Source organism: Salminus brasiliensis, chromosome 6 (genome assembly GCF_030463535.1).
Source record: "Salminus brasiliensis chromosome 6, fSalBra1.hap2, whole genome shotgun sequence".
NCBI classification, from domain to species: Eukaryota; Metazoa; Chordata; class Actinopteri; order Characiformes; family Bryconidae; genus Salminus; species Salminus brasiliensis.
The window spans coordinates 33,389,468-33,406,577 of record NC_132883.1 but is presented as its reverse complement, the minus strand read 5'-3'; the positions used below and the strand labels follow the sequence as shown (position 1 = coordinate 33,406,577).

At 37.6% G+C, this 17,110-nt stretch overlaps 1 protein-coding gene across 1 annotated transcript in view; it reads left to right on the top strand.

The window, feature by feature from the left end:
• LOC140557817 (piezo-type mechanosensitive ion channel component 2) overlaps positions 1 to 17,110 on the top strand; it is a 41,643-nt gene that overhangs the window by 15,475 nt on the left and 9,058 nt on the right. The window contains exons 16-42 of the mRNA XM_072682611.1: positions 655 to 822; positions 2,516 to 2,557; positions 3,179 to 3,211; positions 3,305 to 3,408; positions 3,608 to 3,771; positions 5,338 to 5,514; positions 5,865 to 6,011; positions 6,232 to 6,432; positions 6,553 to 6,757; positions 7,510 to 7,611; positions 7,710 to 7,875; positions 8,268 to 8,511; positions 8,863 to 8,959; positions 9,451 to 9,610; positions 9,852 to 9,941; positions 10,054 to 10,130; positions 10,253 to 10,303; positions 11,347 to 11,459; positions 11,541 to 11,661; positions 12,185 to 12,256; positions 12,677 to 12,843; positions 12,941 to 13,128; positions 13,302 to 13,490; positions 13,903 to 14,172; positions 14,686 to 14,944; positions 15,058 to 15,246; positions 16,282 to 16,486. Coding sequence (XP_072538712.1) covers positions 655 to 822; positions 2,516 to 2,557; positions 3,179 to 3,211; positions 3,305 to 3,408; positions 3,608 to 3,771; positions 5,338 to 5,514; positions 5,865 to 6,011; positions 6,232 to 6,432; positions 6,553 to 6,757; positions 7,510 to 7,611; positions 7,710 to 7,875; positions 8,268 to 8,511; positions 8,863 to 8,959; positions 9,451 to 9,610; positions 9,852 to 9,941; positions 10,054 to 10,130; positions 10,253 to 10,303; positions 11,347 to 11,459; positions 11,541 to 11,661; positions 12,185 to 12,256; positions 12,677 to 12,843; positions 12,941 to 13,128; positions 13,302 to 13,490; positions 13,903 to 14,172; positions 14,686 to 14,944; positions 15,058 to 15,246; positions 16,282 to 16,486 — 4,001 coding nt within the window. The remainder of the gene's footprint in view (positions 1 to 654; positions 823 to 2,515; positions 2,558 to 3,178; positions 3,212 to 3,304; positions 3,409 to 3,607; positions 3,772 to 5,337; positions 5,515 to 5,864; positions 6,012 to 6,231; positions 6,433 to 6,552; positions 6,758 to 7,509; positions 7,612 to 7,709; positions 7,876 to 8,267; positions 8,512 to 8,862; positions 8,960 to 9,450; positions 9,611 to 9,851; positions 9,942 to 10,053; positions 10,131 to 10,252; positions 10,304 to 11,346; positions 11,460 to 11,540; positions 11,662 to 12,184; positions 12,257 to 12,676; positions 12,844 to 12,940; positions 13,129 to 13,301; positions 13,491 to 13,902; positions 14,173 to 14,685; positions 14,945 to 15,057; positions 15,247 to 16,281; positions 16,487 to 17,110) is intronic.

The window sequence follows — 17,110 nt, the reverse complement described above, 5'->3', positions numbered from 1 at the left end:
AAATCATGATCCAAATATTGTTGATGAGGATGCAGGATTTGGTTCCAAACAGTTACATACAGTGGTTATTTTGTAAGCTAGCATGCTAGCAAACAGCACTCAAAGCTAAGTATAGAGGACCACAACACATGTTTTTGCTTTATGGGTTAACATTGATACAACAGCACAGCCAACATTACCTTAAATTATAATGTTTGGGAGAAACCATTTTTTGTAGATAACAGCTAATTCACAGGACCATAGCAAGCAAAATGATTAACTATTAAACAAAAGAAAGGGTAGGTGCAAAACAAACTGGCTCACTTTCAGGACGTCTGTCAGAAGCGTCTTCTAAAAGAGAATTGTTCTGATTGGTTAATACAGCTAGATGTTTAGATTTTCTTAGTATGTCAAATAGAGTTGGAATATAGGTGAAGAAGATTTCTGCGACTGTCTCATGCTGTAAAAGAGCTTTTTTGTTGAAGTCTGCCAGGTTAACATACTTTTTAAAAAGAACACAGTGAATTTTTAGTGTCAGAACATTAGCAGAAACGATTATTGCAGAGGATCTTGTCACAAAGCTGTTTTATTGATAGCTGTAAAGGATGTAAAGACAGCTTATGTGAATTGATTACACGGGGTTTTAATGTGATTACTTTTTCGTGATGGTGTCAGGCTGCGGGACCTGGGTCTGGAGCAGTTCGACATGGTGGAGTTATTTGCACAGATATTACTTCCTGCTGCCTTCCTTCTGGCCTGCATCCTACAGCTGCACTACTTCAACAGTGACTTTCTCTCTCTTACTGACCTACAGAATGTGCCTGTGTGTGATGCTTCAACCAGGTATGTCAGACTATTCTCCCTCACTCTCAAATTAAGCCAAATTAAACCAAAAACCTCAACCAGTGAGTGGGGACACATAATGAATGTGGATCCTTCCAGACAGGTGTATTGCATGGTTAGACAGTTAACATCCATGTGTAAAAGGTATGAAAATGAGAAGCAGACCCAGTTGAGTTGAATTACAGCAAGAGGAAGGGAACCAGGTGACATTTAAAGAGGGTTCACATTACATATTTAGTGAGTGTAATTCTATGTGCCTTTATCTTATGGAAAAATATTTTTATCCTACTGGGAGTGGTATCTTTTAGGAAGAGGTATGATGAGTATGAAAGATGGAAATCATATGCAGTGATCTTGGCTGTCGACAAAATCAAAACAAAATCAAACTCAACAAAATCAAACATTTTGAGTTAGACAGTTCTAGGCCTGTGATAGTGCTAACTATTATTTGGAGGATATATTGTCCCAGAAAAAATGCAATGAACAATAGCTTAATAGCTAATAGCTTAATAATGAAATTGCATAATTTTAATAATTATTAACTTTTCATTAATAATTATTTTTTATTTGTGATTTGTACTACCTTTCAAACGTTTGCAGCATATTTATAAATGCTGTTTAATTTGACTGTATTTTTGACAGCAGCTCTCTATATAGCAAGTTAAGCTATCTGTGAGTATGCACCATTTTGTGCCATCATGTTTATATTCACACCGTTGAGCATAAGCATCCTTAAGAAAAAACAACCGTGAAGGTCTCCATCTCCAACTGCGTATTTTGTTAACAGTTTGGAAAAATAGATGGAATGGTTATGTTTTAATAAGCTTTTATGTTAGTATTGTATGGTGACTTTTCGTAGCTACTGTTTTTAAACAAGGGGGGACATACCGGCTTGTTCACATTCTCCTTGCTAATTCGGCTTAAAGCTAAAATGTTCCCATGCTTTGGAGCTTGGACTTGGTCGTTACCAATGCATTGGTCAATGCTCCCAGGTGTACTCTTTTCCTACATGATAGATGTTGCTGTCTGTTCACAGACTAAAGCAGACACGGAAACAGAACTGCTGTTGTCGGACTGACTAAAATGTCTGTGATGTTCATTCTTATATAAAAACATGCAAGTAAACAAAATGGACAATATCAGGGTCAGCGTTCCCATACATTGTACAATAAGGATGATGTAATTATCGTGACAGGCCTAGACAGCGCTCTCCACGTCCATCATCAAAACATCAACTGAGGCAGTATCTTTTAAAAGACTAGAACTTCTCCAGGGCAGTTTTAAGGAGTTCAGAATGTATTCCGAGGCACATTGAAGCTTTTTGGTGTCTTATGATACTTTACACTTCGCCAGTAAAAGTACTTATTAGGAGTGCAAAATGTATGGTACTTGTGTGTAATACCAATACTGATACCTAGACCTCAATCCTGGGGCTCGATTCACAAAAGCTTTCCTAAGAAACACTGGATTCATAAGAATGTTTATTCAAAAATCTTAAGAAGTTCTCAAATATTCTCTAAGGAAAGTCTCAATTATTTTCTTACGATCAGAGTATAATATGAGTTCAGTTAGAGAATGGCTTCAGTATGTAGTGAAAAAAACACATCTCATCTATAGAATGTCACAGAATTTTGAAAAACATCTGCGTAGGCCACCCTTATCACATTTTGATTCTATACTCCTTTCAATCTAGAGATGAAGAACTGAGAGAGACACTGAATATTTTATCAGACACGTAAGTATATTCACACATGCAGTCAAGATAAATTGTATACAATACATATGCACTATCAGTTAAATGTTTGGACACACCTGATGTAATTTGTCGTGCTTAAATGCAAATGGTACAAATATAATATTATAAACTCTGAAGTTGATAGATGAACTTATTTTACCACAGCATTGTAACACTCCTACACCGAGGACTTTTCAAATGGCCATCAAATGTGCAGCTTATGTAGAGCAATCAGCATGAGCAACTTCAAGCCTTTTGGAAAAGCTTCACCGGAGGCTCTTCATAGTGCTGCTTGAGAGAATGCCAAGAGTGTGTAAAACTGCATTCAGATGCAGGAGGAGCTAATGTAATGATATAAAATAGTTTTTATTTGTTTATCTTTTATGGTGACTGCACAATTCTGTTATGTTAAAATGTGGAAAATAATAAAAAATAAGTAAAATTCTTCATTTTCTAAATTGTACTTGTAGTGCAGCTAAATATATGTCTGGTGTCAGTATAGTGGTTCATTTCTAATCGTTAAAGAACACTATGCATAGATGGATATAGAATATCAAATAATACATACTGGTTACATAATTGTTATGCATATTTCATAAAACATGTCTTTATTCGTTACAGGATAAAAGAAAACATTGAAAAACTCCAGAAACGGTACATATACCTGGAGTTTCACTCTATTCTGTTATTGCTAACCTGTAATATTTGTAATATCATAAAATAACTTGTGTTAGTGCTCTGTTATAGGCTGGTAAAGGAGCAGCTGAGTGGAGAAGGTGATGATTTGTTGGATGGCTCAGTACTAAACCCCTCATCAGCCAGTGAACAGGGACAGGAGACTGAAGCAGATGGTAAAAGATTAATTGTGAATGATCTGGTAGCAGCATGAAATCACAATCACTTTCCCTTGGTGCTCTTGAGTCGAATTCAGCATAATGTATTTTAGTTGATAAATAGTAGAGAGAGTGGATGTCAGAGTTACTAAACAGCACTAAGTGGCTTTTGTTTTAGTGTCATGGATTAATGGTTGTATGTGTGTGTGTTTTTTAGAACCAGCAGTAAACCAATGGTTTTTGGTGGTGGACCGGGTTAGTGTATTATTGCTGCAGGTTCTGCTGTGGTGGAGTAGAGGTCAAGAATTTTGCTGGAGATTACTAGAGCTCCACAGCCTCAAACTTGTTGCTACAGGTATCATCTGGGTCAGCCTGAAAGAGGTTAGACACACACACACAGCATGCTCAGCACCACCCATACAGTTTCAGTTCAGTTCAGAAGTTAAATACAATCCCTGCATCAAAATTAAAGTAAGCATGGTTTCTTTCACAAAAGAATGAGGAAACTCTGCAAAATCAGTAATCGATCAGCTACCCTGGCCAACAGTTGTTTTCTGTTATTTTGAACGATTTGATTCTCATCAGCTGCTGTTTGTCTTGTGCTGCATTTTTCATGGTGTAGTTGTGACTGTGAACAGCACAGTACAACATTTATGCGTTTTTGGCCAAATATATGGCCAAAATGAATATAAAAATATAATGAATATAGCATGTGGATTTATTTCTAGCATAAATATTTTTGTATGATGCTCAAAGTGACCAGTGTGTTTTGGGGAAAGAATCTTAGTGGTGCAACTGAAGCCTCACCAATAACGTAGATAACTTAGAATCTCAAAATGCAGTTGTGACAAAGTACACTAAATGTTGGAGCACTTTTTTCAAAAAATCATAATGTAGAAGAATGTTTCTACTTAAGAAGATTTGCCGAGATTAATCAGGAAAGAAGTTAAGAATCACTAACAGACAGAGGTGGGGCTAATGTTATGAGTTTAGCTATTATTGTTGCTGCACAATTCCATGTTATCTTGTCATTCTGGTGTCTTCACTGTTATTGTGTGTTCACTGTTATAAATGTGGAAAATAATAACTTTAAGTAAAATTAGTTTTTGAGTAAGTAGGTCTAAATTAGACTGGTGAAGATCACTGTGCACATTCATACATGGGTATGGAATATCTAACAATACGTTGCTGCTTAAAGTAGGAATGCTAAAAATGTACTGAAATGTTTTCTGTGGAGGATTTATTTTCTTATTTCCACTTAGTGCAAAGGTACATTTAGGGCATAGAGACGAGTTCCTTTTGTAAAGTTTTTGTGAAAATTAAAAAGTGAAAAGTATCCTCTGTGGTTGATGAGTGTGGGAAAAGCTTTAGGGAAAAGCTGTTAGTATGTCTCACATAGCTTTGATAGTTGATAGTTCTGAATCGTCTATCAGAGAGACGTGATTTGAAGACATGATGTCCAAGGTGAGAGAGGCTATAATTTTGCAAGCTTGCTTTATGACCCTGCTCTTCTGTACTGTATGTCCTGCAGCGTTGGCAGATTACACCCGACGGTCTTGGCTGCTGCCCTGATTACGTGCCAGAGTTTGGCTTGTTCTTAAAAAAAAATGAAGCAGTGAAGACACTAGAGTTAAAAGAAATTGTGCAGCAACAATAAAAGCTAAACGGATAACATTAGCCCCGCCTCTGTTATTATAGTATGCATAATTTAATTTCTACTGGCTTTAGAGTTTGACACTATTTTAAGGATGTTGGCCATGAACGTCCTCACTCCTTAACCCACTAGATTTTGCATCTGGTTCTCCACAAAAAAGAAGAGACTGACAGTGTGATATTTGTTTAGCATAATTTAAATTAAAAACATACCTTTAATAGGACAATAGTTATTACTATAGCACAAATGCTCCTACTTATAAAGAACAAATGTGGATTCCTTGTGTTTTGCAGGTTTCTTTGATGAACCTTCTGTTTCTGGTGTTGTGGACATTTGCTGTACCATTTTCAAGTTTGCGGCCAGTGGCCTCCACTGTGTCCTCTGTATGGGCATGTGTGATGGTCGTGTGTAAAATGATGTATCAACTCAAATTCATCAAACCTTCTGAGTACTCCCTTAACTGCACTTCTGTGAGTGTGGTGCTTTTTTTGTTGCTGCTTTCTGAGTAGACTTTAAATTAAATAAAATTAAATAAGACTGTCCAGGATTTTTTTTTTTAAGTTAACTCAACTTTTTAGTTCTGCATCTCAGGTATGTCAGCAGTGTAGTTTACGTTGATCTTACTCAAAAACAACACTGAAAGTGCAGCAGCTTAAATTGTTTCAATATTGTGTTTAATTTTCTAAAACATGTTTTGCTTACCTAACTGAAAAATGTTAGTTGAAAGAACAATTTTACTTATTGCTGTGTACCATGATCCGTATGTGTACTGTGTATTCACCATGTGAGTTGGTCACCATGTGGTAACATTTTTTTACAGGATTTACTGATCTCTAATGGAAGCTGGTACAGTCAGAACATGGCTCAGCTTTTGCAGAAGTCAGTTTTATATGTGGAACCAGTGGACCCAGCTTTGTGGACTGGGGGTCTCAGAAAGTGTGAAGATGCAATCCTCCCTTGCTTACGGGTATTTTGCTATGCATTCATTCACTAGTATCTAGCTATTATTTAACAAAGCTTCATAAGACACAAACAGCTTCATCCCAAGTGTATTTTATAGATTCCAAGAATTGATGTAATATAATGTTTTGTTGTGTTGAAGTAGCTTTTAAAAAGATACAGTTGAAGAATTTTCTGATGTGTCAACTAGGAGGTAATTTCCTACTGCCTTGTGAATGTGTATACAGAATCATCTATTCATACTGGGCCTCCTTGTGTTTGACGTGACTGTTCATCGGCACCAGCTCTACCATTGTCTCCATAATGACTTAAAGACCCCTCCAAAAGGTGTCATTTTCCAGAACATAACCTGGCAGCACCTGGACCATGGTGTGCTGCCATGCCTGAAATACTTCTGCAATTATTTCTTCTACAAATTCGGCCTTGAGGTACAGCTAATATTTCAACAGGCGAAAACGTTTTCTGTAGTCATTGATGATGAACTGTGTGTAAATACAAATCACATTTTCACAAGCAGCCCATCTGCCATTTGTCTTTCATTGGTTCAGATGTCTTTTGTGGTGGCGGTGAACGTCATTGGCCAGAGGATGGACTTTTACGCTCTCCTGCACTCCTTTGCTCTGATCGTAGTTTTGTCACGCCGTCGCAGGAAGGCCATTGGGGAGGTGTGGCCTAAATATTGCTGTTTTACGGCCAGCCTAATGGTTTTTCAGTACATGCTCTGTATCGGCTTGCCTCCTGCACTCTGTACTGGTAAGTCACACAGTATTTGATTAAAACGGCAGTACCTTTTGGTTTAAATTGAAAGCAGTAGCATTCCTATGTGAAGGGGGGCGCAAAATATTCTACTAAATGGTGTCAGTGTGATGGTCATTCTGAATCAGAATTTGTTTTATTGGTCAAATGAAATCTCATCATAGAAGTACATTACATTAAGACACAACAGCCTGTAAAGAAATGAAATAAACCTATAATGGTTTATTTATTTATTTATTTTTAGATCATTTTAAACCCCAGAAAGTTTTCTTTCTGAAGGCCTCAAATAGCTTTTTAGTTCTCACCATGGTGATGTCACTCACTTCAACAATCAAGAGAAAAACAAACTGGATGTCTAAGGGTTAAATATGAAAGTCTCCTCCAAATGCCTCTTTAATGTAGTTTTTTAAGTAATTACCTTCATCTCTCTATGTTGTTATAATGAAGATTAAATGTCAAAAGTGTTTCAAAATGTGAGGTGTCCTAGTTTTTTCACATGATGGTGGTATCTGTTAATTATAATATTCATATGTATTGCAGTCAAGTAATGTGCTAATTACAGAACACTAAAATGACAATGTTTTTATTTAATCACAGATTACAGCTTTGGGAAGTAACTGTGTTGTCATATTCAAAAATAAACCTAAAAACAGAGTAAATAAACTGGGCTAAAAATTCTGTTGGAGAAGATAGCATTTCTGTGCTTTCTCCTAGATCAATAAACACATGATGCATGCTCTGCTCTGCAGATTATCCCTGGAGGAAATCTACTCCAGCTTTCTCCTCTAATCTGATAAAGTGGCTGTATTTGCCAGACTTTGCCATGCAGCCTAACCCCACCTTCATCCTTTGTGAGTCTGGCTGATGTCACACATTATTTCAGAAGACAGTCCTATGCATACCACCTTCTTACTTTTGTATCCTCTCTCTCTTTACATTCATTTTGCAGATGATTTCATGCTGTTGTTGATGGCCTCTCTGCAGTGGCAGGTGTTTGAAGATGAAAATAAAGCCTCTGTGAGACTCCTGGCAGGAGAAAATGTGGAGATCAGTAGAAGCCTAGACCCTCGGTCCCTTAATCAGTACACATCAGTTGGCAACTTCCTACATTGCAGGTGCATATACTCTGTACATGTAAAATAGGTCTGTATGAAATATGAAGATTACCATATGATATATCTCGCGTCCTTCACACACAAATGTTGATGTGACATTATAGATTGACCCCAATATGTTTGTTCAAATATTATGACAATTTGGAACACAAATGTTTTACCTAATCATGCCACCAGCATAGTTAATGCATGTATAAACACAAGGCTGTGGCTGAACAGGAAGTATTGTCGAAACACACAAGACTTGAGCTGGTAGGAAATATATGGTATGTTTTTCTGAATGACCAAACTAAATAATCATCATTAATCTAACATTTTATAAACATTTTGTAATAAAGGAAAACTTGGCAATTGCTTTGTTTATATTTATGTGTTTGTGTGTGTGTTTTCAGATCATATCTTGATATGGCAAAAGTTTTTGTATTCAGCTACTTCTTCTGGTTGGTGTTGTGCCTTGTTTTCATCACTGGTACCACACGTATTAACATCTTCTGTCTGGGCTACCTGGTGGCCTGCTTCTACTTTATGCTGTTTGGAGACACTGTGCTGCTACAGCCTGTACGATATATACTTAGACTATGGGACTATCTGATCGCCTACACCTGTGTGGTCATTTGCCTGAAGAACTTGCTCTCTGTAAGTACTCTACTGTTCAAAAGTTTGGAATCACTGTTTTAATATAATACAACCCATTTGGTTTGAGATAGATAGTATAAAATGAATTCAGTATGCTAAAGCTGTATAGCTTTCAAAGAATTATTGGCGCAGACCTATATTTTAATAGGGCTGAGGAAAGGCTCTTCTAAAAGCTAAATGTTGGCCTGCTTTATCCCTATTACAACCACCATGGAATGTGATTTGTGTTAGGGGTTATTGTCCTGTTGGAACACTAAATTGTTTTAACCATCAGCTGATGGTTAGAGGTTATGCTGAAGACTGCTGAGGTAGTCCTTCTTTCTCATTATTTTTGTGTGTTTGTGTGTGTAGCTAGGGTCCTGTGCTTATCTGGACAGTTTACTCAAGAATGGCTGTTGGCTCATTCAAGCTTTCAGCATGTTCTGCACTATAAAAGGCTACGATGTGCGTAAGTGAAACAATCTTGTGCTACCCTACAGTAGTGGTGATGAAGTGTTTAGGATCATTTTTATTCTCCTAAAATATTCAACATATCAATATAAAATAAAAATATAAAAATATGCTATATCCGGCTACCTTATCTCACGAAACTTAATGTGTGTTTTGTGCTTTTCTTTTTTGTGTTTATGTAGTGTGTTTTTGTGTGTGTTTTGAATTGTGTACTTGAATTGTATTACTTACTATGGTTCTCTGCTTAATGAAACCTAAGTACTCCCATATGTTACAAAAGCAACATTAGATTTTGATAAGTCAGAATCAATATGACAATATGCTGTGTGTTTCTCTGTGTGTGTTTATGTTGTTTCTTTGTGTCTTCTTTATGTATGTATATATATATGTATATATATATATATATATGGCCATGCATATGTGTACATGCATGTACGTGCACTTGCTGCCATATATACTATGTGTTTGTGTATGTGTTTGTGTGTGTAGCTGAACCTGATGATGAGTGTGAGTTGCCAGCAGGAGAGGCTGGTATTGTGTGGGATGCAATTTGTTTTACTGTGCTGTTGGCTCAAAGAAGAATATTCCTCAGCTACTACTTCCTGTATGTTGTGGCCGACCTTAGAGCTTCGAAAATCCTTGCTTCCAGGTGAGAAATAACTGACCCTGCCTTCTGAAGTTTCACTATAACTTAATAGCTCCATATATAGCATATATAGTATTTACACGTTTTGGGTAGCATTAGCTTGTCTGGCCAGCATTCATTTCCAACATGTACGTTTCTGGTTGACATACACATTTTGTATAATTGAAACAGGATTGATTGTGGAGCATACAACTAAATTGTAGTTTTCAGGTCTAACAGCATGAATGTGTTCTTCTGTAAAAAGGGGAGCAGAGCTGTTTGAAGCCAGGGTAAAGAAATGTGTGGCAGCTAGACTGGAGATGGAGAAGAAGTCTGTGGAACTTCTGAAGAAACAGTATGTGTCTACTTATATGCATAAGGGAGACCTGCATAAGTTATTGTTATTATTATTGCTTAATTAATTAATGTTTTTACATTAAAATTTCTGTTGCACATTTGTACTCCAGGATGGAGAAAATCAAGTCAAAGCAAAGCAGTCAACCAGCACGGGAGCCCGTGCACAAAGGTGACACAGAGCCGCAAGGTAATCTTATGTGTTCCTAGAGCAGTGATGTGTCATGTGTCCAGTATTTGGAAACTGAGCAATACATTTACCAGTTCTACACTGTCAATTATAAACAGTAAGAAGTCTTCATTGTTTTCTAGGGGAGAGTACTCAAGAAAATTGGTGGAAGCCATGGGTCTCTCGTCCCTCAGGTGAGTTTTGCCAGATAACATAATTATGATATTTATAACCTAAGTTCCAAAAAAGTTGGAATGCTGTGTAAACTGTAAATAAAATCAGGGTGCAATGAGAGGGAAATCTCATATATGAAAGTAAAACAATAAAACAGCTGGAGGAGCAATTTGCGAACTAACTTGCACGTTTCTTTGAAGCAAAGATGGGCAGAGATTGTATATCCCACCATCTGCAGTACATAATATCATCAAAAGATTCAGAGAATCTGGAGAAAAAAAGGCAGATTATCAATATTAGATGCTTGTGATCTTCTGGCTCTTCTAATGACACTGCATTAAAAACAGGCATGATTTTGCACTGGAAATCATTGCATGGGCTCAAAAATCATTGTCTGTAAATGCAGTTCGCCATGCGATCCTCAAATGCAAGTTAAACCTGTATCATGCAAAGAAGAAGCCATATGTCAACACAATCCGGAAACGCCACCATGTTCTCTGGGCCAAAGCTCATTTTTAATGTACTAGACCATGAATTGAAAACTCCGGCAAAGCAGACCCAGGACTGTTGAGCAGCTAGAATCCTACACCAGGCAAGTGTGGGACAACATTCCTCTCCCAAAACTCCAGCAATTGATCTTCTCACTTCCCAGTCTGTTGTTAAAAAAAAGAAGTGCTTCACAATGTTAGGTGTGGCCCTGTCGCAACCTTTTTGATATGCGTTGTTGCAAGTTCTAAATAAGTTTTTCATTAAAAGGTAAAATGTCTCACTTTCAACATCCAGTATTTGTTACATGTTGTGAATAAAATATGGGTCTATAAGATGGTTTCATTTACATTTTACACAGTGTTCCAAACTTGGAATTGGGGTTGTAAATGTATTTACATTCAGTTATTTGCATTAAATTGAAATGTATTTTATGTTGGATTATAAAGCCAAATGCAGAATAATTAAATAGATGCCAATAAGTAAAAATACTTACTTATCTTGACTGTGTGTGTGTGTGTGTGTGTGTGTGTGTGTGTATGTATGTATGTGTGCGTTGATGTGCATTGAAATGTAGTATGGGACTCCTGTGGTTACCGTCTCTTTGAAAGCGACAGCGAGGAAGAAGATTGTGTCCCGGAGGAAAAGAAAGAGGAAATGTCTGTGCCAAAGAAAAAATCTGCCCTTCAGGTTAGAAGAGGCTGAGGAAGTAAAACCATCACACAAAAAATTACTTTCTTTAGTTCAGATTTTCTTTTTTTGCCTCCACAGCTGGTATATGAAGCTTGGATAGCAGGATCCAAGGCTGCTCTGAAGGGCCATGAAAGGGAGGAAGCTCAGCTGAAGAAAGCTGAGAAGAGGAGAACCAGGAGAAAACTATGCAGTGAGCAGGGTACTGTACCACACATATAGCTTACACTTCAAATGTATGTTTTATTTTGCTTGTATGATTTAGTTCTGGAGGCCGGCATGGTTGCACCTCAGGTGGGGTTTGATCCTAACTCTGGTCACAGTCTATTATGAGTTTGGTTTCCCAAAAATGCATATGATAGGTAAATTGGCTGTGCAAAATTGCCCCTTGGTATGAGTGTTTGTGTGAGTAGTGGTACCCTGCAATGAATTGGCGCCTGACCAGGAAGAGGAGATTGATGGTTTTGTGGCTTTAACGTAGTTATGTATTAACATAAATGCAGTAAGAAGTAACAACAATTTCTTGTTTTGTATTTGTTCAATTTAGTGACCAGCTCACCTGATTTAATATAACTAAGCATAGATTAGCCAAACCCAGTGTGAATGTATTTACTGTATGCATGTGTATGTGTACTGTATATAGAGTACACCAGAAATCATTGTGATGTATTGTGAATAATATGCATAAGTAGTAAAATGAAGCTGTAATGTGTTTATTTGTGCAGGCATAGGACTATCTGAGTCCAGTGAGGATGAGTTGGATGAGCCCAACTCTGAACCAGAGGAGGAAGAGAAAGGTATCATTAATAACCATTTGCACAAACCAGATAATATCATCACCCATAATTTTGGTCAAATTTAGAAATTACAACATAATTGCTAAAAATCCACATACAACTGGTGGTTGGTGTAGCGCAACAGATAACACCACTACCTGCCAGTGAGCTACTACACCACGTGGGAAACTGGGGTTTGATTCCACTACACCAATAAGAGTCCTTGGGCAAGACTCCTAACACTAGGTTGGCCCTCCTCTGTAATATGAGTAACCTTGTAAGTCGCTCTGGATAAGAGCATCAGCTAAATGCCATAAATGTAAATGTAAACTTGTGGAACCACTTAATAGGAGAAAACATAGGCTTTGTCTTCAAGCTTTATACTCCTGATTTTTTAAAAGCAGAATCTATAACAGTTCTCCAACATTTCCCTTGTCATAGAGCGTATCTCTCAGCGGATCTTGGACTTTCTGAAGTTTAGCTGGATCTTCCTACTTTCCCTCATCGATGACATGACAGTGGGCTTAAACTCATTCTGTAAAGACAATCTGGACATCTCTAGGGTGTTGTGCTTGGAAAGGGCACTACTGGGTCAGCAACAAAACAAGGTGTATGATTATCTTAAGTTTTATAGATTTTAGTCTTACATGACATTCATTTCCATTTAAGTAAATCCTTATTTCCTCTTTTACTCTCTGTCTTTAGGGCCGGGAGGTGACCCATGACAGCATTCTTCAGTTCTACCAGGACAAACTCTCCAGACAGAACACACAAGTGTTGCTGGATGAGGAGCTGGTTGCACCTGCTCCTTCACCACCACCGTTGCCTACCACCACTCATGGCTATGCCAAACTAAAGAACTCTAAACTCTCCTGGAGCAGCAGCATCTCCAGGTTCTCTCTACCTAATAACCCTAATGAACTGTTGCATCGTAACCACTTAAAATATCATATTAATGCAGTCCTGTATGTATGTTTATTTTTTAAAAGTACCGTTTATGTCATTTGAGTACTAGACTGTGCTGGACCCCATCCTAGTTTAGGTCTGACATTGTGAATCCTTTCAGCTGCATGACAGAGGAGACCATGCTGATGTCACGCCAGCCCACTCAAGATGACATTGATGAACCTTGTATAGATTCCCCCAAAACTGATCAACACCTCTCTCAGCCCTCAGCTCACCAGCTACGTCAAAAGCTTCGCAAATGTGCTAATGTAGATATGGCTTCCTTTGACCAAGAGAGTCCTCTGCCAGAGTAAGACCTGCTGTTGTGCTTTAATGTGTCAGAATTTATTTATTTAGCAAAGATGCTGTTTAACAAGGCAACCTTTTCTAGTAATGAAACTTCTAAAATGTGTTTTCTTAGTTGCTGGAAGTACTCAACGAATGGTCTTGCTTTTTATATCTACTTCTGTTGTTTTGGGGTCAGATTGTGTAATTCCTTTAAATTACACTGTTTTATGTACAATTTACATTTCATAAATTATATATATATATATATATATATATATATATATATATATATATATATATATATATATATACATAAAACATATCTTGCTGTTCATTATTTAATTTCACTTACATGCAGAACTTCTATTTCAAGTTGAAGGCCATTGTAATCCTAGAGCTCTGCTTCTCTTGTTTGTTATTTGTTTTGTCTGAAGTCATGAAGGACCCACTTCTGCAAGAGAAGAGGATAAAGAGGCAGAAGATAAAATGTGTAGTGAATGGGACAAGAAGGCAGATGAGGAAAAAAGAGATGAAAGCGAAGATGATGAGCAAGGAGAAAATCGATTTGAAACAAAATGTGTTTTATCTGCATCATTATCACTGGATTCATTGGCCTTGGAGGTCAATACAGAAAACATTCCAGAACCTCATGCACTTAGTCAGAAGAGCAGAGCCCTCACTGCCAGTGAACTTCTGCTTAACAAGTAAGTTATACATTAATTCTGATTTTACACATAAGCTATTTTCATATATGAACTCTGGATAATCAGTGCCTTTTCGCACATGAAATGTACAGCCAGACATTGAGCCTGTGTGTCGCATACAAGAAGCACAGAATGACCCATAATTCTCTGGACAATTACCTTCTCTCACTCGGACATTACCTGGACTTTGTACTTGGGGGCTCGGTAATGCCTGGGTAATGTTCAACATAAGATCCAGACATTTGCGTTCACACAAACATTTCCTTAGGATAATGTCTGAGAATAATTCTGGGTTACTATTCATGTCTGAAAGGAGTTATACAGTATAAATGAAGGCCCACTAGGGTTATATCTATATACGCCCAAATTCTGCACTGAATTTACTCTCACCATTGAAAGGTACACAGTACCACAAAGTATAATAATCATTTTGATCATGGCAAACCTGACAAAATATCTGTCAAAACTGTCAAAATTTACTTTGTGATACTCATACTTCCACACCCCCAAAAGTATGTTTCAGATACCTGAGATTGACGAGTCTGACAAGTTTTATCATTCCTTACCGCGGCACCTGCAACTCTTCTTTGCCCTTTACAACACCATGGTCTCCAAGTCAGAGATGCTCTGCTACTTCGTCATTATCCTCAACCACATAGTGTCTGCTTCTCTGCTTACACTCTTTCTCCCCATCCTCATCTTTCTCTGGGCCATGCTGTCTGTGCCTCGGCCCACCAAGAGATTCTGGATGACGGCTATCATCTACACTGAGGTCAGATTAGCCACAATCTTGGTGTAACCTTACATAGTTTCCTTAATTGTATATTGTTTCTTTATTGGGCTCTTAAAAAAAAAACGAAGTTTCTCTCTGCCTCTCTTTTTCAGCTTACTGTCGTAGTGAAGTATTTCTTCCAGTTTGGCTTCTTCCCATGGACTACCTCTGCATATCGGGGCATTAATGCAGAACGCCCATTCGCCCTGCCCAACATAGTGGGAGTGGAAAAGAAAGATGGCTATGTTCTGTTTGACCTTATCCAGCTGCTCGCTCTTTTCTTCCATCGCTCCATCCTGAAGGTGCTGCTGCCATTTTGCTTATACACACAAGGAAACAAAAAGTACTGGTTGCCCACAAACCAGGAAACATCTTACAAGTTGTTATTTGTAATAAGATATGAATAGTTTTAGTTTCTTTTTCAAAATGTATATTCCTGTGGAAAAATAAACTACTGAAAAGTGCCTACATAGGTAACTCGTAGATACTCGTAATTAGATTTCTAAATATATAATGTGCGCCTCTATTGTTGCTAAACGTTAAAATGTAAACTTCTTGAAGTTTTCTTTGTAACACTTGTAACTGTTCTAAGTTAATCTAGCTCCAGATTGCATATAATAAGGTCATTTATTGCCTTTATTTGAATATAGAATTGAAATAAGCATTTTGTGTCTTGAGGGTGGCTTTTCTCTATGTGGATCTGTTTGCACTCATGCACAGATGTGGAAAAACACTGAAAAACTTGATTACTAAGCTAAAACCCAGCCCTTTCCTGTAATCAATGACTGCTTTAATCCATTATGCTGTTTGGATAATCGCTTAAATAAGCAGATAACTGTCAGATATTGATCTTACTATTGGTGTGCATGTAAACACATTCATTTTTGCATTTTAGTTCTGAAGTACTTAATGCCACAAATGCATTTGTTGTAGGTATCAAAGAAGATCTGCAGAAAGGACATTTATTACGCTTCATTCTGTTTGTTCAGTATTGACCAGGCATGCAGTACTGAGGACCAAAGTACAACACAGTTTACTGATTTCCCTGTGTAGCACACCTGCTAAAGCTAGCAATTAACTAATGAGTTGAATCAGGTTCGTTTACAGAGGAAAATCACCAAACTGTGCAGCAAACGTTTCTTGCGTCAGACTTGCCTTCCCAAAATGGCACAATAGGCTGAATTACACATTCTCACGAAAAGAGACATCAGCTGTAGCATTCTGTTTTTATAAGCACCTAATAACATTTTCAATGCTTCCAATGCAATTCTTTCTGCTGTGTATTTTAGGAAAATGAAAAAGCATGAGGATGTTAGTGTTTGTGTCTGTGGTTGCAGTGTCATGGCCTTTGGGACAACAAGGAGGTGGAGATGCCTGACTTCTTTAAGAAACTAAAGAGGAAAACAGAAAAGAAAAAGCAGAGTGGAGGGGCAAGAGGAGAGCAGCGAGAAAAAAGAAAGCGACTTCCATTCCTTCCACTACAGACCTCCACCACTTCTCTCTTTTGCAACAAGAGAGGAGGCGAGAGCTCTGAGAACCATGGTGCGTGTGTATGTATGTATTTGTGATAAAAAAAAGATTTGGTATGATGTACATCTGTATTTGAGGATTTTTTGTATTCAGTGAAACATATAGTGCAGTGAGTAAAATTCATAGATATCAAAAATGGTATACATAGGAGAGTTGCAAGGCAAAAATAAGCATTGCTAAAAAAAAAAATAAAAAAAGTAACATAAAGGCCTTGTCTCACATTCACCAAAAAACACCCTTTGGAATAATGGTCTATGAACTGATGAGTCAAAAGCAGAAGTTAGCATCTGCCAAAAAGCTAACACAGCATCCCACAATAGGAACATCATATGGTCAAAGTGTGCTTTACTACTTCAGGGACTGGGCGACTTGCCATAATTGATTTGCCATGAATGCTTCTTTCTATCAGAAAGTCCTGCAGGAGAATGTCCAGTTAGCAAACTGTAATTTTAAGTGCATTGCAATTGGGTTATGCAGAAAGACAACATCAAATATCAAGTTTCAACTACATGATTCAAAAGAACAAAATGTAGGTTTTGGACTGGCCTTCATAAAATCCTGACTTGTGGTCGGCCCTCAAAGGTCTGAATAAATGCAGTTCTACAAAGAACAGTGGGCCAAAATACCTTCACAGAT